This window comes from Apis florea, unplaced genomic scaffold (assembly GCF_048593485.1).
Source record: "Apis florea isolate Af1SG1 unplaced genomic scaffold, ASM4859348v1 contig_2274_pilon, whole genome shotgun sequence".
Taxonomy (NCBI): Eukaryota; Metazoa; Arthropoda; class Insecta; order Hymenoptera; family Apidae; genus Apis; species Apis florea.
Genome location: NW_028256550.1, coordinates 230,314 through 255,984, shown reverse-complemented (window position 1 = coordinate 255,984; position 25,671 = coordinate 230,314). Strand labels below are relative to the sequence as shown.

The window sequence follows — 25,671 nt, the reverse complement described above, 5'->3', positions numbered from 1 at the left end:
CTATTTTTAGTAATTATAAATTAATTTTTGCTAATAAAATAATTTAATAAAAATAGTTTAATATTAATAAAATATTAATAAAAATAGTATAAAAAGTAATAAAATAATTATTTTATTAATAAAAATAAAAAACAACAGGAACTTAATAATTTTATAATTTTAATTTTAATAAAAATAAGCAGAATATTAAATTATATGTAAGTATTTTTTAAATTAAAATTTAAAATTCTTCAATAGAATAATATTATTATTACTATCAATTAATACTTTAATTTATAATTTCTGATTATTTCCATATTATACAATTTAAAATCAAATCAATTTTATATTAGAAATTATCTTATGTCAAAAAAATTGGATCAATTCGATTATAATCAATAGAATCTCAATTCAACGAATTTATCACTAAAGGACAGCTTTGAATCGATCAAAAGATTTACATAATAAGATCATTACATAGAATGACATTGACCGGAATTTTATATCTCTCTAAGTAAGAATTACCGATTTAGGACATCTACTTGAAGAGCGAAATATAAGACGAAACTGATTTTTGTTATTATTGCTTGAAATCAAACAATGGATTCATAGATTATTCTATAAATATTATTTTTATAGAGATGCTTTGAAGATGATTAAATTTTTAAATTATTAGAAATTGTACTCATATTGTTTTGTATATATAAATTAATATATTTAAGATTTTTATAAATAAAAAATAAACAATTTTATAAAAATATATAATTATAATTTATCTTTTTGTAAGAAATCTATTTTTTTTATATAATGATTTTATATGAAATTTATGATTGATATGAAATTTATATAAATAAATTTATATAATAATATATAATTTTTACAATTTTTATAATAATGAAATAGAAATTATATTAAAATACAATTTCTACATTTCTTTACTCGCATTAAATCGTATAAGATATCGTACATATAGGAAAATTTTTAAAGTTCTTTCAAATATATTATAAATAATTATAATATAATATAAATATAATGTAAATAATTAATTGGACAGTATAAATTCTATTTTTATGTATTTTTATCTATCTTCTATTCTCAGCGACTTAACTTTTATTCTACTTTATCTTTATTTTCTTGTAATCTATATTTGAATTTTTTGTAAATATACATGTATAATAATAAATGTAACATAAAACTTATATTTTTTAATTTTAACATTCTTCATGAAATTGCATTTATATAATAATTAAATAATAACCGTATAGATAACTCTTTCTTGTATAAAAATTAAAATACATAAAAATAACAATCATTTACATATAGTGTGAAATTTATTATATAAAAGAAAAAGAATATACAAAATGATATTCTTTTGTTTATACTTTTTTCTTATCTATGATAGGATAAATTTTATAAAATTCAAGTTAAAATATCTTTTAATAAATTTTTATTATAAATGACTTAATAATTTTTTATAAGAAATAATTTATATTGCTTAATTTACTAAAAAATATATGATTTTATTTATAAAAAAAAATTTAATCTTTATATATCTTCTAAATATTATTTTTATTAACAAAAAAATTAATAATGCTATATATTTTATGTATTATTATATGTATATTATATTCTCTTTTACAACATATATATAATTTACAAAAAATGTCCAATCAATATAGATCTTACAATTATATTCTTTTGATATAAAATTATTTTTATTATCGATGAACATTTAATATCAAAAGATTTCTTTTGATATTAGATAAAGATTTCTTAATACATATACACAAAAAATTGATCTAGGATAATATTAACTCAAGCTGTTTAACATAATTAATAATATTATATTATATATAATATATATAAAAGGATAGAAAATGTCGTATACTTCATTTTAACAAAATCATTTTACTAATTACAAAGTTTGCACTATAAAAATAGAGAAAGAGATTATTTTTAATATATAATATAGAAAAAGATTATTTTCAACAATTAGAATTCTAAGATTATTCTAAATTCCAAAATCGAGCAAATAAATAATATTAATCAAAATAAGCGTACTAACTTAACATATAACAAAATAACAATAATAATAACAAAATCTATGAAGCTATAAAACTAAATATAAATCAAACATTTAAACGAATAAAAACAAATATATAAGTAGCATAGAAAAATTGAAAAAATTAATAGAAAATCTAACCAACTAAATGTTAATTATGTTAAATTTATTAACAAAACTTGTAATATTGCAGAAACAAAATTCAAAATAATGGAATGCAATAACAGTCAATAAATAAAATTTAGCCGAAAAAATACTATTAAATTATAAACATATAAATATTATTGCTGTTGTAGAAATATGAGATAAATAAATCACATTTAAAAATTCTAAACTATAAATATTACGACACTTTCAAGTGGCAGAGGAATAGAATGAATAGCTATTTATATTAAGAAAAAATTTAAGTATTCACAAATAAAATCATATTAAATGCAAAAAAATACAAAAGATTATTATCAATGATAAATTGAATATTTTTATAGTATAAATATTTTATCAATTTATTTATTATCCATTAAAACAAGCGATAAAAGAAAAAGAATACGAAAAATTCTTCAAATCAATTAATATGAAATTTGAAATATTGAATGATTTCAATGTAAAACACAGTCATTGAGGTTCTAGGATCATAATCGTAAAGGTTATACTATATAATTAAAAATCAATTAAAAGTATCCTCTTCTGGAAAACCTATAACATATTGGCTTATGGGCATAAATAAAACTTAATTTATTAGATATCGCAATTGCCAATATTGATCTATCACAGTAAAAGAATTATTTGATTTGTTCTTGAATCTTTTACGATCTTTAAATTTGACCAAAAAATTGTAACAGATATAAAACATTCACGAATATTACATTCACAAACTACAAATTCATTAACAATAATCGAAATTATAAAATATCTAAAAGATGTATAAAAATTAAAAAGAAAATTCAAAATATAAACATTAACTTTAATAATTTTATCAAAAATTTGAACAAATAATTGTAGAAATAATAGATTATTAACTGTGAAAATAAAAAGATTCAAAAAGTTAACAATTCCTATACCTCCAATCTCGGACTAAATCTGAAAATCAAATAAAAATTATGACAAAAATTATTACCTGTAAAAAATCTTCAAAAACAGACTACAAATTCCATTAAACGATAGTATTATTATTCTATATATATAAAATCTATATAAAATCATAAAATAATAAAAAAAGAAGAAATATATGCTATTATAAAAAAATTAAAAAATAATAAAACATCAAGATATGATCTTATAATAAAAATGCTAAAGAAAAAAAGACTAAGATATTTTTTTTAACCATACTATTCAAAGATATAAAATAGCATATTTCCAACAGATCTGAAAATGCGCAAAAGTAATATTATTGCAGAAACGTAGAACAAATCTTCATATAGACTTATATCCTTTTAAATTTTTTATTTAAATTTTTTATTCATTGTTGAATTGAAAGTTAAATAAAAATATTTTTGAAATTTTTGTATTAGAAAAATGATTTAAAGAATAAATAATAAAATTTAAACAACTTATTTAAAAACTGTCTATTTACTGATTTTAATGTTTTTGAAATATTATTAAAAATATCATTAATAAATGTTGTTAAAGATATGAAAAAAAATATCCAAATTCAAAAAATTTTTAAATTTAGAATATGTAGTGCATATAGAAATATGTATTATGCAATTTTTTTTACTACCAAATTTATTCTAAACAAAATTGATTCATAAAAATTCAACTATTTTTCGGTTATAATTCCCAATTTAATATAAATTATAATTCAGTTTGTAAAAATTGTAAAAAAATAAAAAAAAAAGTTTTCAGAGTTCAACAATTATTTCTTTAATGTTTCTTTTATCGTTTAATAAAAGATGTCAATTATTTATGTAATTAGAAAAAAGTTATACAAAAAAATGTCCCAAAAATGTAACAATTCAATTCAAGATTTCTGAAATAATATTTTTCTTTGCAAAAATATTTTTTTTTTTACTTTTGTTAACGAATTATTAACAAAAAACACTGATTATGGAATGCGTAGTCAAGTCGGTAGCGTTGATTATATATGCCACCGATCGAACATGAACAAGTCCAAATAATATATGTCAAAAAAAGTATATTGAATATAACAAATATTTTTTTATCGATAAAATTATATCACGAATAATGAATAAAGTAAAATATTCAACACATTTTTTTCGACATATATTGTTTAAACTTGTTTATATTTGATAACATATAACGGATGCTATCATCGCAACCATTCGACTATAATATTAATAATTCATTAACAATTCATAAGATTTTGCAAAGAAAAATGTATTGCTTGAAATTATTTTAGGAATCTTCAATTGATGAATGTTTTCACATTTTTGAAAGATATATATAATTTTTTTTTAATTCATTCTTTTACACGAAATCATAAGCAATAATTTCAATAATTTTAACAACATAAATAAACAAATATTTTTTTTTCATTTCAAATATTAGCTTCATTGTTTTTTATTTCGCAATAACTTAGAAGAATCATGTGTACAATAATATTTTTTTCAGTCATGTAATATTCGCCACTTCTGGAAAATTAACTAAAAAATTGTTTAATGAATGATTAATGTATATCTATCAATTTCAAAATGTTTTGTTATTGGATCTATGAATTATCTATCATTATAAAATAGTGTATCATTTAATTAACATATTGAATAATATATTAATATATTGAAATATTTACAATTACAGGAATGATATCATTTAATATATACAATTTCTACATATGGAAAAAAACTTCGAAAATTTTATAATCTTGTAATATTATACAATGATTTACATAGATGGAATGTCATTAAATTATAATAGTTTTTATTCATAATCAATTTTCATCACGAAAATATTACGAGATATTTGCTTATGTTATAAGCTCAATAGATTGCTTTTTTATAAAATTTCGTACATCTGTTTCCATATGCGATAATCATATTATCATATCATATGTTGTACATGATATAATAAATTTCTGTTTTAAATATTTCTTTGAATTTCATTACTACAAAAAATATATTATATGTTTTCAAAATTATTTGATATAATCATAAATAGAATTGCTTATTATATCTTTTACGTGATTTCATTTATTTCATGAAAAAATTCGATAATTATATTTAAAAGTTCTAATAAAAATAATTCTGTTAAAGTTCTCTTTCATTTTCTTTTTTTCCATTTTCATTGTTTCAATACATAATATAAATTATTTTATCATTATAACTATTAAAAAAAAATTGCTAGTCATATAGTAACATATAGTGAGAGTCAAAAATAAGTACATCCTATATATATGAAATTCTATATTACATTTATATATGCCACAAAAATCAAAATTGTAATATTGTATTTGTAATATCACAATCGTATATAAACACATATGCAATAGTTAATCCGTTATGAAAGATAGTTATGAAGGATAATGTGGTTTTTTAATTTTTGAATAAACGTGAATTTATGTAAATTTTTATTAGTATTGATTAATTTGAAATATTCAGTACATAAATAAAATTATAAATGAAAAACATATAGAAACTTTAAAAGAAATGAGGAAACTTATTGTGAAATTAAGAAATGAAAGAAAATCATTTCGAAAAATAGAAAAAATAAAAATTATATAGAATTAATAAATGGAATAAGAAAAATCATGGACAAGTATAAAATACAAAAAATATAAAAAACTTTTCTCATTTCGATCATCCGAAAAAGTTAAATAAAATTATACGAATAATAAAGAAATTCCCATTCTGAGTGGAGTTTCATTAGCTTATGAAATATCAGGAATGTAACAAAAATCTGTATATGTAAGTATTTGTAAATCATTAAATTCTCAAGGTATGCATGACCGTATTCCACACAAAAAATTAGTAATAGTACAAAGAATCGGTTGCGATTGCAATTCGCAGAAAAATTCATGAACAAATTACTTGAATTTTGGAACACTATGTATTCACTGATAAAAGTAAATTTTTGCAAAAAAAAAAAATGCAAAAAATAAATACGGAATTAAAAAAATCTTATTAGTACCGTCAAGCATGGCGGAGGTAATATGGTTTGAGATAGCATGAGAGCCTCTGAAATTGAGAAATTAACTTTTATTAACAATACGATGAATAAATTTCAATATCTAAATATTTTAAGAACAAATTTAATTGCAAGTGTTACAAAGTGTTCAATTGTCAGATTCGTGAATCTTTCAGCAAGATCAAAATCTTAAATATACAGCAAAGATTGTTAAGGATTGGTTGCAATAAAATGCTCCAAATTTTCCATCATAATATCCAGATTTTAATATAATAGAGAAATTGTAAAAAATATTAGATTTGAAATTATGCAAAATAAAAATTACAAATAAGGAAAACCTTAAAATCGAACTACTAAAAATATGGAATGATATTTCTGTTTCAACAATATATAAGTTGATTGATTCAATGCGGTTAGCTGTGGTAATTAAAATTAAAGATAAACCAACAAAGTAATAAATTTTATTAATAAATGGAAATAAATCATTCTTAATTATATTTAATCATTCTAATTATATTTATATTCACTTTTAATTTATATTTTTATAGATCCTCAGCTACTTTATGTTATTTAATTATATTTTATATCTCAAATATCATTTATTAGATTAAATTATGTGTTTTACTTTTAATTCCTATCACTTTATACTTTACGTTTTTCAAATAACTTTTTCTTAATATAACATATATGTAATAATTGTTAAATAAATACTGTATTCTCAAATGTTAAAGTCAAATATATATTCACTTTTCACTCTTATTACATACAATCCAGAAATTCTATATTGTCATGAACCAAATATGATACAATAAAGCTTACATTTAAAATAAAAAAAATATTAATTTTTTATTCTATTTTATAATTATTAATTAAAATTTTTTGTGAAAAAAAATTATAAATTTTTTGAGAATTTTTGAGAAACGATAATCATTAAAAAGACAATTTTTGTTTGAAAAATTTTTTTTCTATCGTATAGTTTGCGAATTATAACACAATATTGAAAAATAGTCAAATTTGGACAACAAAAAAAAATATATAATACATATCTATATGCATTATTTATATTATATTATTTATATTCCCAAAGTTTCAAAATTTTTTTAAATTGCAAGTTGGAGATCTTTTCTTATGAGTAACTTTTTTTTATACATATAACTATTTCGCGATTGATTTTAGTTTTTAAGTTATTTACAAAAAATTCAAAGATAATATTACATTATATTGGATTTTATGTAATATTGAATTCACGGTATATACAATATGCACAAAAAATAAAGTTTTCAATCTTTAGACATTAAGTAAATAAATTTTTCTATTTTGATATAGATAATCGCCTTAAAACTGCCATTTTAATTTAGATAATTGAAACTAATTCATAAAAAAATGAAATAGAAGTTTTTTTCATTTGTCTTAGATTTTTTCAAATGACAAAATATTAATAAATATCATATTTGTATAATGGATATATAATAGATATCGATCCATTATGGAAATATATGTAAATTCAATAAAACTGTTCAAACAATTATTATGTAAAAATATTATTGCTAAAATTATAAAAATATTATTTATTTTTTTTTTGTAAAATATTTGCCAATAAATATAGTTCTAACAATGTTTATAATGTTTAATAATAGCTTTAGGAATTTAAATAAGATTGAGAATAAAAAAAAAAAACTTACCGTCATCAAAAAATCCTTGAAAAACGACAAATTTGTTGTTCTGCGGAATAATCTTCGTGAGAGCATAATGTTTACTTAAAAAAGCTAAAAATTTCTCTGAAGGTCTATCGATTGCTAATTTCACCGGTCTAATATTCTCTTCCTGAAAATTAAAAATAGCATTAAGTTTATTAATATGAAATTATTTCTAATTATTAAAATTAATTTAATATAAACATAAAAAATAGAATAATTCATTTTTTCAATAATCATTCATTTTTCATTTTTTTTTATAAGATGCTTAAATAAATGAATTTGCTGAAAAATTTAAATGAATTCATTTTTTTAAGTTATTTTCGTAAAATTCATGCATAATGAAGTTTTATCATTATTTCTATCTAAGATGATCGATTAATTTGCTATCATTATCTAAACATTACTACTTCTTATCAAATCAAAACAAATCAACGTTTTAAGCAAGTAAATATTTTCATTTAATGTTAGATGGGCATACCATTTTTAATATTCTTATATATTATATAAATACAAAATAGTTATTATTTAAAAATTAATTGAAATTAGTTATTTAGATAATTTCCTATTTCATATTTTATTTAAACAGTTTTATAATAAAAATATTGTATTTTAGAAAATATAATGTATAATATAATATATATTGTTATATTTATATATAATATAATAAAAAAATAAGAAAAATAAAAATTATAATATATTTAATATTTCATTTTAACGTCATTTATCTAATTTTATTTTCTGACTTTTTTTAAATTTCAGTAAATAAATAAATAGATTATGAATTGTTTAAATATTTTTTGAACATTATGAATATTTCTTGAATTTATGATTGAAAAAAAAATTTATAAATTTCAATTTAAAATAAAAATAAAAAATAAAGAAGTAATATTAGAAGTTATATTAAAGTAATATTAAAATAATATTAAAAAAATATTAAAAAAATATATTAATAAAATATAAAATATATAATTATATAGCTAATTAACTGAAATTTGAAGGAATTAGTAAAAGAAAGACAATAAATCTTTAAAAAAAATCTTATATAAAATTTAAGTTTTACATATTTTATTATCAAGATATTAATGATTTTAATGAAATTAATTTTAATGATATTAATGAAAATTTGTAATAGCATACAATAAATTTTAGATATCAGACATGACTAATATAATTGTTTTCGTAGAAGTCAATAGCCGATCTATTTCATATCCTCAATTGCTATTATGGAGAATTGCAAATAGTAAAAGCGATTCCCTTATAAAGACCATTTTTAAATTAATCCATTAATTATTATGGTTTTCAAAATGTGCCCAAAGTAATAATAATTGTTACATTTATACGCAATATGTTTTTATCTGCATTTTTTCGAGATATCATACGATATTATTTCATAAATCAAATATGTTTAATATTTTAAGAATGAATGATTAAAAATTTGTGAATTATAAATGGGATATTGTATAGATATTAAAGTCGATATAAAGAAACATTTACAACTCAAAATAGAAATTATATCACCAAACATGATTATAATAAATTGTTATGTTATTAATTATAATTACAATAAATTATTGTATTAATAGTATCTGGATGACAATGTATTAGTAATATCTGCAGCTTTCAATATATAAATTTTTCATAAATATTTGAAAAACTAATAAATATCCGAAGCTAAGATTTTAGATTTTATTTTCTTCTCTGTTTACTTTTTTTTTAATTTCTTTTTTAATTTTGATAATTTCATCAATAAACTTCGATTCAATCACAAAACTGAGGACATTTTACAAGAAATTAAGGAAAATAAATATCGATTGGTGAACATAGAAGAAACAGATTATATAAACACTTAAAGAGATGTGATAGAAAAAAAAAGCCAGCCATTATTTTGTTTAAGAATGGAGTTCATATTCAATTGCAATATTTTGGTCTGTGCACTGTTTCACGAAAAAATAAGAAATATCATTGTTATATATTATTTAAAATTATTAAAAATCAAAAATGATATAAAATAAAATATTTCATTTTATAATATATAAGATTTAAATATATATTTTAATATTATAATTATAAATTATAATATATAAGAAAATATAAAATTATGATATTATATTAATAATGATAAAAATTAATAATGATAAATAAATAAAGTTTTCTAAGAAATGCTAAAATTTAACAATTTTTTTATAGATCTTTTATGGGAAATTCACATGTTAAAAATTCAGTTAGTCAAATACATTTAAACTAACTTTAAAATTGTAAAATAGATTTTTTATGAAAAAATCTTGAACATACTGAATAATATAAGGAAGAATATCTAATATACTTAATAAAAATTTGATTTCAGATTAATATCTATCGTTGGTCTAAAATATATTATTTATATTAGATAATAATAATATATATAACATATTTAATTATTGAATGTCTTTTATCTATCTTATCTTTTTTTATTCTCAAAAATGCATGTAAAATACTTTGTAATTAATATTAATTTAAATCTTTTATAAAATAATAAAAAAATATTTTTCTGCTAGTAATATAAAATAAATTCTATATGTAGAATGTTCTAAATCGAATTAACAAGCTTTAATTATGAACCGCATAACTATGAAAAAATACCGCATCTGGAAAATCATATTAATTGAATACGATATAATTAATTTAACATAAATAAATAAAATATTGAATGAATAGTAATAAATATAAAATAAGAAAATTTTTTAATTTTTTTTATTTTTTTTTCCTCTTTATTTTTTTTGTCACAATTTTTTCAATATTGACAACAATTAATAAAGTAAAATATTTATCCTAAAAAAATTTGAGTTTCTTTAATATATTAATAATTTTCAATATGATTAAAATAATATGTATATCCGTATCATATATGTATATATATGATAACGTATTTATCTCTTATTAAATATAATTTGATAAGATATTAAATTATTTTTCTTATTTATTATATTTTTATTTCACCAACAATGTGTCATCACAAATGAAAAATGAATTTTTTTTATTTGTATTAAAAAAATTTTAATTCTATTGCGATTCTGAAACTATTATTTAACTTTTTTATTAAGAACTATTTATTTTAAAGCCATAGATTCTAAAATTATCATAAATTACTCATATATCATAATATCTCATGCTAAATTAAAATATTATTTTTATTATTAACCATTATTAGTCTTAAATGTAATCTTTATCCTTCTTTTTTATATTCTTCTTAAAATACTAAATTTTATATATGAGATTCCATATGAGATTGAAACCATTCATTTTATATGCATTAATTGGAACAGTTGCATAACCACTTACGGAAAGCATATGCTGATAGAGAATATTTCCAAGGCCCATGCGCTGCCGTGATTCATGAATATAAAAGTCCAGAATGCATCTAGGTTTTAATTGATAATGAGCGCCAGTCTCGTCGAACATAAAGAGATTTTTCGATCCAGTTTTTAACAGTCCCACCACACTGCCTAGTCCACTGTAAAATCATAGCAAGTTTGTAATATTATGCAATGATGATTCATGATTGTGGTTCATACGAGATTCGCATTGTTATATATAGAGCGGAATCAAAATTTGGGATATGCTTTGCTATGTTTGATTAATAATAAAGGTAAAAATTAATCTATCATATCACTGTATTGAAATTTTTTCTAGTATATGAAATTTTTGCAATATATGAAATTTTTTTAAGGAAAAGAAAATATTGAAAATAATAAGATTTAATAAAATAAAATTTTTTATTTTGCTATTCCCAAAATAAAAGATAAAAAAAGGAAAATTAAATAAAATTTTTTTAATCTTTTGATAATTATTAGATAATTATTATTATATAAGATAAAATAATTAATAATTCCAGGATTTTTTTACTAGACAAAGAATCATATTTATATAGTTACATCATATTTAAATAATTTTGAACAATCTTTAATCAAATTAAAATTTGTTTATAACTGATTTATATTTATATATATAATTTGTTAGAAAATTCCAAAATTCCAAGAAATGAAATAATAAAGAAATGTAAAAAATATTATATAAAAGAAAAAAATTTTAAGAAAAATAAAAAATAAATTAGAAAAAATGAAAACATGTTACGAAAATACTTGATCTTTTAACAATTTTGAAAACATTCAAAAAATAAAAAATAAATAAGATAGTTATATTTTTCCTTTAAAACCATTAAACTTTTGAATTTAATATTCTTTCAAAAATTTTATTATTTTCGAAATATTATAAAAATTATAAAAATTATAAATATTATAAAAATAAATATCCTATATGTATATCTACATTTAATGATAATAGTTCTTAGTATAAACAAAATGTTAATTATTAAATACTTTTAATTTTCAATTAATTTGAAAATGATGTATTTCAATAGAGTATCAAATAGAGTTTTATTTTTAGTATCAATTAAAAGAGATTGGAATAATATTTACTAATATTTTAACTTTGGAACATGATTATATTTAGAAATTATATATTTAGAAATTATTACATATATTAACATTAAAATTCTTATACAAAAATATTACATTCTTATTTAATATTATTGAGTTATAATAGTTGTATTGTATATCAAGTAATATTAATATTGTATTGTATATCAAATAAATTAATTATTAATAAGAAAAGAAAAATAGAAAAATCTTACAACTATCTTTAACTTAACTATTAATTAAATAATTATTTATTTACTAACTGCGACTGACGCAGTTAAAGAATTAAATTTATATATAAGTTTTTAATTATAATTATTTATAATTTTTTTATATATAAAAAAATTAAAAATAATTAAAAATTATTTTATATTATGATAAGTATTATGATATAAATATTTTTTCATATACTTTTCATAATAAACTTGCATTCAATATATTAAATAAATTTTTCATTTGATAAAATTAAAAAAATTATATTTATATTCTTTTATTTTTCTTTATCAAATTTTCTCTATTAACTCTATAATATATAATCTTGACTATCAATGTTATAATCTCTGTGTTTTTGAATTAAATTTTGACTAATTAAACAAAATTGCTGAATAATAATTAATATTATATTAAAAAAGATATATATTAAATATTAAAGATAAAAAAAGCAATTACTTGCAAAGACAATATTTATTTTATAATTTTATAATTTCATAATTTTAAATCAATAAAAAAGTTATTTTAGATTATATAAAAGTTATTTTCTTATATAAAATTATATTATATATTTATTATATATATATTGTGTATCTATATAATTTAATAAAAATTATAAGTATTTTAAATATCATTTTTCATGATATATTTAAAATTTATATTAATATCTATTATATTTTGAAATTTAATGTTATTTGTTTGTTAATGTTTTTTTATATTTAATGTTACATTCGTTTTGTTATGGTTTCCTAATTTAAACTTGAATAATAAAATTTGAATATAGGATTTTGAATGAAAGGATTTTGTTTGAATAAGAAAGCTGAATTCTTTTAGAAGAGACATCTCATATATTGATCGTTCAACCATTTTATATACTATGAATTTCCTATTCTGGGAAATGTAATAGTTCCTTTCTGGCTGCTTCTTTGAATAAATTGCGCTTTCTATGAGGATCTTGGTTTATCCACACTTTTATAATAAATAATTAGAATAATAATTAGATAGAATTTATCTACACGAATATTTTACATTTCTTAAAAAATATATTCTTTTATTCAATAGATAATAACATTTTTCAATTGAATTATTTTATATTATTTTAGTTTATATATTATTATTTATTTTTCTTTATCAAGATTAACTTTTTTCTTAAATCGCGTTTTCCAAATTTTTTTTAATTATATCCCATTTCATCATCATTTTGATGTATGTTATAATAGAATTTATATAATAGAAAGAGGAGGAGGGGATAGGGAGGGAGAGGAGGTGGTTTATATCAAAAAAATCATGAAATATAATTTTCAAAACAGAAGCTGATACAAAATAAAATGTTTGTTCCAATTAGATTAACAAAAAATAGTAAATAATAGAAATTTAAAAAAAACTTACTTATTAGCTTCATTATCCATTAATAAATAAACTATATGATCTGTATCTCGAAGTTTTAAGGCGCTGGTTATTGGCTTATTCAGACCTTGAGCCCTAGCAGAAGCCTCACCCATATCATCAAGAATCTTGCTCAGTTGTCTCTGACATTCGCTAAAATAAGAAAATTTTTTATTAATCAAAGAATTTACAATTTTCACTTGATATATAAAAAGCAGCATAATAATAGCTGCTTCAAATAAAAATAAATTACATATATACAGTAATTTTGTAATGTTGCAAAAATTATATATTGATTATATATATAAGCAATAGAAATGAAAATATTAAATATTACATATTAAATATAGCAAACATTAATTACATGAATTCAAAATTTAGTTTACAAGCATTAAAAATTATAAAATTGAAAGACATATTAAAGCTTTTTAAAAATATGTTAGAAAAAATGATATGTGATTTTATTTGTTAAATATAGTAAAAATAATAAAAATAGTAAAAATAGAAGACAGATTTAGATAATTTTTAAGAAATGAATATACATAATTTCAATATAATATTATAATACTATATTTTCATTTATATGATTAAAATTATTACATTACCTAAATAATATCTATATATTCAGGTATTAATAAAACCTAAAAAATAAATTAATTGTTGATAATTTTCTTTAAAAGCAAAAAGAGATATCATTATATTTAATATTAAATATTAAGTATTATATTAAATATTTTTGACGAAAGAAAAATGAATTATTTGTTTTTAATAATTTAATCGCAATTTTAGAATTATTTATTTCAACTTTCATAAATTGTAAAGTGCGGTTTACAATTTAAATAGCACGAAACAACTGCTCCACTTTTAACTTTTTTTTCTTTTCTTCTTTTTCTTCGTATATAATTATAGAATATTAAAAAATTATTATTCTTTTTTTTATGATTCTTTCCTTTGTTAAGATTTACGATAATATATATTAAAACATTAAGATATAACAAATTTAATTTAAAATATATTATATTTTGTTATAATATCAGACAGAAAATTGGTAAAATTTTTTATATATTTATTTCAATTGAAGTAATAAAAAATTTACTAAATTTCTAAATTTACTAAAAAAGTCCTGAGATATTAATAAAAAAGTCCTTTTTTTATAACTTATAATTATATAAAATAATACAAATTAAAACACTTAGCATTGTGTTGGTTGAAACTTAGAAATGAAATTCAATATATAATAATATATATTTAAATATATTCATTTATGATAATTATGAAGACAAAATAATAAATAAAATAAAATATTTAATATATAATATTTAAAAATAATTTTTCTAAATTTTTATGTTTATTTTAATTACATTTACATTTTTCAATTTTTTATTTTGAGATTATAATAAAATTATTAACTAAAAATCTATTAATTTTAATTTAATTTAATTTAATTAAATGTTCATTAAGAGAGATTAAGATATTTCAAACGAATTAAAATTCATGAAATAATTTTAATTGAATCATTAAATATATACATATGTGTAAAATTTAATATAATAAAAACAAAATTTTTTTCAAATATCTCAAAAACTAAAATCAAAAATTAAAGCCAATTACATGTAACAGCTCAGAAATTAAATTTGTCGTATATATATATGCTATCGATCGTAAATATATGTGGAAAAGACAATTTAATAGTTGAAAATAGATAGTCAGAGAGAGGATAATTGAGATAGCTATTTAGATATTATTTATTATGTAGATATTAATTAAATAGATATTGAGTAAAATTGCAAAAAAAGGCTTTCTATTTTTTTTATTTCGATATTTTATAAATATTATAGATGATAATATTTTAAATAACTTTTTCCTATATATTTAACTAGTCAATCTTAATCTTTCAAGAAATATTTTTTTAAAATAAATTATATAGTTCATTAATTAACAATATAATATATGGAAACCATTTTTTGAAATTATTATGAATTAATATGCTATAAATTTTTCTTCTACTTCTAATATGTATGGATTATATAGATTACGTTATATATACATATGGCGTTATACACTAATTCTCAACTTTTTTCTAAAATTTCTATGATATATTATAAATTTTAATTGTAATTTTAATATAAATTTTAATAATAATATTCAATACATAGAGAAGAAAGTAAAAATATGACATTCATTTTATTTTTTGATATTATTAATAAAATTAATAAATAAAAAAATAAAAAAAGTTTGAAAAATTTCATAATTTCATAAAATATGTTACACAAATATAAATGATTTTAAAACTTTTAATTTTTTTTATTTTATCTAAATATAGGTAAAATATTTGATTTGAATAGTAACATAAGGTACTATTATTATTTTTGAACGAAACAGGTTATAAAATTAAAGTATTAACAAAAAAATTTTATTAATATAGTATAATAAATAGTATTAAATAGTATTAAATAGTATTAAATATAGTATTAAATATAATAAATCAATCACAATTAGATGAATAATTTATTTTGTTTTGCAATATAAATTCTTGGATTCCCGGATTCGTATAATTATAATATATCCATAATTAGTAAATATATATGATGAACGATATATTTCTATAATTCGTTAAAATATTCGAAAAATTTTAATTATATTGTTATCAGTTAAGTATTTTTTCAATTTATATATATTTTTATCAATTTACTATTTTTTTTTTATCATATCATAATCAAAAATAGAAACTTCAAATTTTTATTAATATATTAAAACTGCGATTATTATAATATGATTTATACTTTCTATTTATTTAAAAATAAACTAAACTAATTTCATTTTAATAAAATTTTTTTATTACAATTGAAATATAAAAATTAAATAAAAAATTAAACCAAAAAAATAACTATCAATAACAATTGAGAGACATTTTAGTCGTCATAATACTTAAAATATGTATAATCATTGTTAAAATTATTGATATTATATATTAATTAAAATCTTAATCTATATTTTTATTTCATATTCATATTCAAATTCATCAAAATGTATATATTTTTAAAATATAAAATATATATATACATATATAAATATATATATATATACATGTACATATACTTTTGAACAATATATTTTTAAGAAAAAAGTTTCCATATAAGACGATTAATATTGATTTTTAAATAGAGATCATTTCAACAGTTATTTTTAAATAAATTTTAGATATTTAATAATTATATTTAATAATATTTAGTAGTTTAATATATTTATCGCGCGCACGTGTGTTTGTGTGTGTGTGATGAATGATATATATTGATGAATATATATTGATGAATCAAATATCATTGTTAATTTTCTATCTTTCTATTTTTTTAAGTTTATCAAATATCACTATTACTTATATATTATATTTTTTTTGTTTTAACGTCTAATAAAATATGTCAGTAAAATATGTTTCCACAACTTCTCTTCTTTCAAATATGGTTCATAAATCGATTACATAATGATTATACATCGACGCTTCTAAATTAGTATCTGAGTCACTGAGAATCGACTGCGTTCCACGTATTCTTAAATTCAGAAATATTGCACGAAGAATTTCACATTCAATGATCAGTAAATAAAGGATAAATAGCAAGTTAAAATAATAATAACTATGATATCAATGTTTATATATATATTATATATATATCTACAGTATACTTACAAGTTATTTTTATTATTACTATTATTACTATATTATTATCATATAAATCAACTTTTATTTATGTACTTTTATTTATTTATATTTTGATTATTATAAACTTTGAATAATGAAATTGGTTATTATATATCCATATATTATAAGTTTCTTCGTAATAAGAATCCAATTCTAACATTAGAACCAAGCCAATAGCTATTTTACAATGCAAATATTGATAGATTATCCTAAAGGCAATATCGTACATTTAAATAAACGATTGATCGCTACGAAATTACAAGATATGTTGGAAATAATGTGTTTCGTGAAAAATATAATTATACAACTTTGTTTTTAATTTAATAGTTTTTCTAAAATTTGATAACTAGTTTTAAAAAGTATATATTTCTGATTGACATACAGTTTAAAAGAAAAAGTAAAGATGAATCCTGAATCTAAAATTAAAAGATATATGTTCGCGAGCACTTATTGGTCGCGAAATTTATAAACAACTTATTCGAAGAAATTCCTAGAAATCCTTTTCTATTATTATCGCTCGCAGACCTATAAAGCCTAAACAAAGGAGATGTTATTTGAGAAGATTATCGTTTTACATAATGTACTCAATATTATAATTGTATATTTTTTGACACACTTTAACCTGTTGGAACAGAATTCGATCCAGCAGACAAGGATGACATATTTAAGATATAGCTATCTCAACGGCAACAAAATCATTCTAATTCGAAAAATTTTTCTCTAATTTGGGAATGTCGCAAATCAGGCACTAACCGCGATATTATTAGTTATTGTCATTCTCCATTGAGAAATTCTCCCAATCCTTGAACTGAAGAAGAGATTTTCTGAAGGTACGAGCGTTATTGGTAACGAGAGTTTCGTGGTATTCACGTCGTAGTCCGATACGATAATTAGATTGTGAACATATCGTGACCGTCAGACATAATTACCTATCGTTATTTGTAAAAAAAGTTTTATTGTGAATGTTTTAATATATCTGACTGCCAGATAATTTGTTCTAACACTATATCGTGCTCTGGTTGTTGGACACGATTATCTAGTATAAAATAGTGAGAGACCTAGCTCTCTTATAAATATGCATATTGCATGTAACCAATAATATAATCCACTCATCATTAAGGAATATACCACTTGCTACGACATCTGTTAAAGGGCATTCTACAAACACTATTAGCTTACCTTCACTATTATCATTATAATACTACTGTTGCAGTCGCAAACAATATTAATTAAAAATTATTAGTAATATTGAATTCTACTTATACAGATAGAACTTAAATACTAAATGTTTTATACAGATGCTTATATAGATTAATACAATCGTTTTCACACTATAAATCATCGCGTCGTCAAATGTAAATAAATAAAGTATTCAATACACTATAATAATAATATCGGCCTTAGTATCCATAAAGTATTTCAAGTAAAATCGATAATTATACTTTTAGCATTATATATATTTAGTATTATATTATACTTTTAGTATAATAATCAATTTTATTTAATATTTTAGTCATCCATTGAATATTTTAATGAAAGTATAACTATTCAATATAAGAATATTTACTATTCTTAATAAATATACATTATTTATTAAACATATATTTATTAATGTATCTCATGACCAAACGAGCTGAAATTTTGAGAGTAAAATAAAAGAAAAGAAGAGAAGAAATCCTAAATATAAACTTTTATTAATTTCCGAGATATTAATAAAAAAATTTTTAACACAATACATTGAATTTTATCTAAAACATCTATTGACAATATATGCAGAGTGCGATTTCTTATTTATTATTTCTATCTTTTACATGGCATCCAAATTAAATTATTTTTCTTTCTCTTTTTTTATTTTTGTTTTTTATTTTTTATTATTTTTTTTCATTTCCGTGCATGCTATCCAAAATTTATAACTGAAAAATCAATTTTAAAAGCTAAAACAAGGCTATAAAAAATTTGATAAAAATGTTTATTGAGATTTATTTATTATATTATAAATAATTTAATGTAATTTATTTTTAAACAATTTTTATATTAAATGAAGTGAAATAGAAATGGCAATGTGATATAGATTTTATTTCATTTCTTCATTTCATTTCATTTAATGCGAATTTAAATTGTTTAATTTAATAAATAAGATTTTCACGAATATATCAATAACAAAATGGATGAATAAATATTCATTATCACTGTTATTAATAAAATATTTAAATTGCTAACAAAATGATGCCATATTAATGCTGAATTATTGTTATATTGTAAATGAATATTATTGTAAATGAATATACATATTTCTATTAAAATATAAATAATTAAGTGAATATACTGTCACTGATCAATTATAATGCTATGAAAATGGAATCATTACAGTCATGACAAATATTTTTAAATCTATTAAAATATATATGTTATATTCCATTGCATTAGATCTGAAAAATATTTCATTATATTATATAATATTCATTTCTTTATCATCTACATAAATTTTACGAAAATATGAATATAATTTTTGTTGTAATTTATGTTTTAAAGATTAAAAAAAGATACTATTTTGTTTTACAATTAGAAAAAACAAAATAAAAAAATTATTTATTTAATTTTATTACTAAGAAATTTTATTAATTAAAATTTTTTCTTTCTTCATTGTTCTCAAAATATTTACATTCATTTAAATAAAAAAATTCTCAATTTTAAAAATTTAAAGTCAACATTAAATATATAATTTTGTATACAATGAAACATAAATAATCCATTAAAAGATTTCATATTCCATTGCATTAGACATGAAATTTATTTTCTCATTATCACTTGAATTTTACGTAGAATGCATGCAAATTCAATTGCCAATATGTATACTTCTTTGAAAACTTTACATGATATTTATCATATCGCGTAATATGCAAAGTAATCATAAGCAAGTATGAATTTATTCTTCTTTTTAAAATTATATTATTTATTATCATATGTTCGTACAAATAAAATTCAGAATCTATTAGAATATTTTCAAATAAATAAAAATTATAGATACAACTTTTGGGATAATCTGCATCAAAGCTGTATTAATATAATCATTTAAAATTTATCAGTCATTTTTAATATACGTATTTTAATAACATATATGTCACGTATTAAAATTGTCATTAAAGTTTTATTGATATTATTTCACTGTACTGAATATATAAAATCCAACTTGGATTAATTAATTTTAATTATTAAAATAATTAATTCCCTTTTAAAAAGGACATCATTGCAAATTAATAAAATGTTAAAAAATGAAGCAAAAAAAAAAAAAATAAAAAAATATAAAAAAATACAAAAAAAACAAAGTTTCAATTTTATTTTCACAAAAAAAAAAAAAAGGTTTTCCTGAATATATTTAATATATTTATCGTAAATCTTTACAATATATATATGCATATATATAAGTTATATCATTCATTAAAATTACTGTGAAAATACATCGATTCGTATTTTCAATTATTGATTAATTTTTAAGAACAATTTTATAGAAATTATTTAAAAAGCAATCGTTATTTTTCCATGATTTTTGAATACATTATAAAAATCAATATTTTGAATACTACTCTTTTCCATAATAATAAAAATAATTAGGGATTAGATATAGATTATCTAAAATTTTTTATTAAACTTACAAAAACTTTAATATTTATATTTTTATAAATCAACAAACTTTATTTGCTATATCATGAAATAAACATTATTAAATTAATATTTATATTGATTTAATAAAAACAATTCTTCTTATATACAATCTTAATTTATTAGCTGTTTATATATTTGCAATATAAAAAACTTATTTTTTAGGAATCTCATTAAAATAACTATTTCATTGTTGGAAATAATGTAAATAAAACAAAAAATTATTATTTTTTGTTTTAAATGATCTTTTTTACAAGTTATTATAAAAAACTTATAAATACGATTGTGTTAATATTTGTTAGATAAACTTGTCTAGAATCTTTTTCCATTTTGCATCTTTCTCCTAATTATTTTACATATAATAAGTTTTCGAGATATTTACGAATTAAGAATATTTACTAATAGTATTAATTTTCATCTATATATAAATATATATACATATAGTATATATATATGTAATAATATATATACATATATTACATATATATAATTGATACATTAATAATATATGTAATAATAATAACATGTACAATAACTAATATTACATAATAATACATATAATTATATTATATAATATAATATAATATTATGCCTGGCTTATTTTGAATCGTTTAAATATCTTGAAATAATACAAAAACGATACAAAAAAATAGTTTCAAAATATAAAAAAATAATAAAATAATAAAAAGAAAAATATTATAGTTTTTTTTTATAAATTGACGCATAAAAGTTATATAAAGATTAATCTTAATATTTTAATATTCTTATTTTAATTAGAATTATATAATTTGTAACTATATAATAGATGCGAATAATTGCACTAATAGATGCGATTCGTTATTTTCCATAAAAAATATTAAGTTATCGAAAAATTTTTAGTTTATAATTTGAGATATTATAAAAGATATTAAAATTTATCATATAAGGAAACGAAGCAATATTCTAATCTTCATATTCTTCTTATCTTTTATATGATAAGTTTTACAAATTTTAAATTATAATATCTTTTGAATCAAAAATTTTTCAACAGTATAAATAACTTAAGAATTGTTTGTAAAAAATAATAGGTTGCACAGATTGTTCAATAAAAATTATATGATTTTTGGTTTGATGGTTTTAATCAATTTAAAATTGATTTTCACATGATTTTTACAAAATCAATCTGTAAAAAAATTATTATTGCATCATGTATTTTTTTATATCAAATAGTATCTATTTGAAATATTTTTTTCGTATCATTCATATTTTTTCAAGATATTTGAACGATTCGAAATATATTTGGATTATATATATTTGTAGGATATCTTCGAAGATCGATTTTTTCGAACGAAATAAACAGAAAAGTTGTTATATAAAAATGCCGATTGAGATTTCTTATTTATTAAAATATAACTTATAAGTTATATCTTAATTTAAGTTTGCGTTAATTAAAATGAGACAAAAATAAAGTACGATGATATGACGAAAATATCTTCTTATTTAAATTTAAACTGCTTATAAATATATAAATAAATATATAAATAAATATATAAAAATATATAACAATTTTCATAAGCCTCAATTAATGTTTTAGTGAATCAATATTTATATTTTTTTCTGATTTTTACAATCGATTTTTCAAAAATATATGATATTGAATATATTAACATTCTGTATTAAAGTGAATTTTATAAAATATTTTCTCTTGTAATCAGATAATGTTCTTTTTGAATTCATCAATCAATCAGTCATCTAAAATCAGACTAAATCATATACAAAAACTTTAAAACATCAAAACTTAAAATCAAAAACTTTAATTATTATAAAAAAATAAGATAAAATAATTTCTTAATTATTCTAATTGCTATATTAATTTAGTTATATTTAATTAATATTGATGAAGAATCTTGAATCTAATCATAATATTTGAAAATGTTATTTAGAGAAGCCCAAATATTGAGAAATAATGAAGCTATTTAAACAATCTTGTTGCAGTTATTGAGAACATGAAAGATTTTAATATTCTTAATCTTAAAAAACAGATTAAAATAATGATGGAGTCTAATAAAAATACTCAGAATTAAGAGAATTTTTTGTATATATTAAATATACATAAAATTTTGAAAATTCTAAAGTAACCTAATTGAAAACATAAGTTAGAATTCAAGAAATTAAACCTGAATCTGAATTAAATCTGAATGAAAATATGAAATATGAAATATAAATGAATACTTTGTGTTTTAATAGAATATTTTGAATTTTAGATTTCTTTAATTAAAATCCATAGAAAATATTGAATCATTTTAATCTTATTATCTGTCTAGATGATTTTTACTGAGAGTGTTTTTAATCAAATCCTTTAAATTCTGAGTTTAAATAGTTCTAAGTTGATTACTTCAATTCTAAGGATTCTGCTACTTTGACCGAAATTTTTTATGCTTTAAATAATTTTAATTAAATTTTGGATTTAATTCTATTTTCTATTTTAATTTGATTGTATTTTGTTTTATTTAACTGATTCTCGAATTTTAAATGATTCGAGAAGAAATTCCTCAAATTTTGAATGTAGAAATTGTTATGATCTTAGTAGTGCTGATCACACATTCTCTCAAATTCTGAATATTTCTATATATTCTTTCTCAGCTTTAAATAACCAAATTCATTGAATTTTAAATCATAATATCGCATAAAATATTTTTTATTATATTATTTTTTATCATAAGATTATTTATTTTGAGATTCAATATCTCAATAATTTATGCCATTTATCGATCTTAATATATTGTATTATAATATAATGTGTTAAGAAATTAGGATCATTAATTTCTAATTTCACAATTTTTAAAATTTATTCTGGAAACTTAGATATTATATTTTAATATTATAATATAACAAATAAATGCTAATACAACATAATTTACATCAAAATAATGATATATCATTTCATTAGCATTATTCTTCTATATTAAAAAAAAATATTTTTTATCATGATTTTAATCAAAATAGCAACAAGAGAATAGGACCATCAATCATGGTAATATTTTAATAATATTATAATCATATTAAATCATATCATAATTTAAATAAATATATAATAATATTAAATATTATAAATATTATGATAATTTTATCATAATATCATGAAATTTTTAGAATATTATAAATCATCATTTAAGAATTTAGATATTATATTTTATTTAAAATAAAAACAGCTTAAAAAATTCAATTTTAATAAAGTTAAAAACCAAATTCTAGTGTAAAAATAATCAGATTAAAATTAAAGAAAATGCAATATATTTTAGAATATATAATAGAATATTATTTTAAAATGAATAAAAAATTATTGCTGTTAGAAATAAATAAAATAATATATAAAATTATAATAATGAATAAAAAATATACTAAATAATAAATAAATAAAATTATACAATAACTAATAAATTATTATATTTAAAATTCTGAGTAATAATAAAAAAACATAAAATACTTGAAACTTTGATTTAATTAAAAAAAAAAAACGCAAAATAATATAATTTCATTAAAATACAAATAATTTGGAATATTGCTATTTCAATTTGCAAAAAAAAGAATATATATTAAAATTAAAATTATTCTTTCTTGTAAATCAAATACAAAAAAATAATATTAAATAAATATTGGTTTCCAATTTTAATAAAATTTTTTTCCATTGTTATTTAATCAAGCATTATTTTTCAAAATCTTTGTCAAGATTCATATTACAGATTTATAATTAATCATTTTATTTGTAAATTAGTTAATCGATGTTTCTTTATTATTTATTCTCAATATAGAATATTCCACAAGTATTCCAAATTATCATCTTCATCTTCAGTAATCCGAATTAGCAAAAATTGAAACCTCATATTATATTTATATTCTCAGAATATTTACAAAATTCATTAAAACTATAAAATTAAAATGAATAGATTAAATAATTTATTTTAAAATTCTGATCATATTTTAATTATGATTTCAATGATTAAATATTTATTGAAAAAATTGACGTTTTGTAAATTAAATTTTTATCGATAAATAATAGAAATATTAAAATTAGTAAATAGAAATATTAAATAGTTTTTACAAATTTCATTAATTCATTATCATTCAAAATTCATGATTTAACAAATCATTTACTCTTACTATTTACGATATAAATAAAATATTAGTTTAAATATTTAGTATTATAGTATTCTAAATTTAAATAATATTCCAAATATATTACATTTCCTCTATATAAATATATCGAATACAAGAATTTTGAAATAATTAATGTTAATGTTATCTTTAAATATAAAAATGTACAATTAAATTTATCGATGAATTTAATACATACGAGAAATCAGATATAATTTATAGATATAATTTGATATGATTTGATATAATATATACATATAATTTGATTAGCTACTTAGCAAATGAAAATATTATATTAAACATTCACATTTTAAG

At 18.0% G+C, this 25,671-nt stretch overlaps 1 protein-coding gene across 1 annotated transcript in view; it reads right to left on the bottom strand.

The window, feature by feature from the left end:
• LOC100864794 (alpha-tubulin N-acetyltransferase) overlaps nt 1-25,671 on the bottom strand; it is a 33,674-nt gene that overhangs the window by 5,366 nt on the left and 2,637 nt on the right. The window contains exons 2-4 of the mRNA XM_086902975.1: nt 13,869-14,018; nt 11,134-11,305; nt 7,801-7,942 (exon numbers count right to left, since the gene is read on the bottom strand). Of these exons, the coding sequence (XP_086759101.1) occupies nt 7,801-7,942; nt 11,134-11,305; nt 13,869-14,018 (464 nt within the window). The remainder of the gene's footprint in view (nt 1-7,800; nt 7,943-11,133; nt 11,306-13,868; nt 14,019-25,671) is intronic.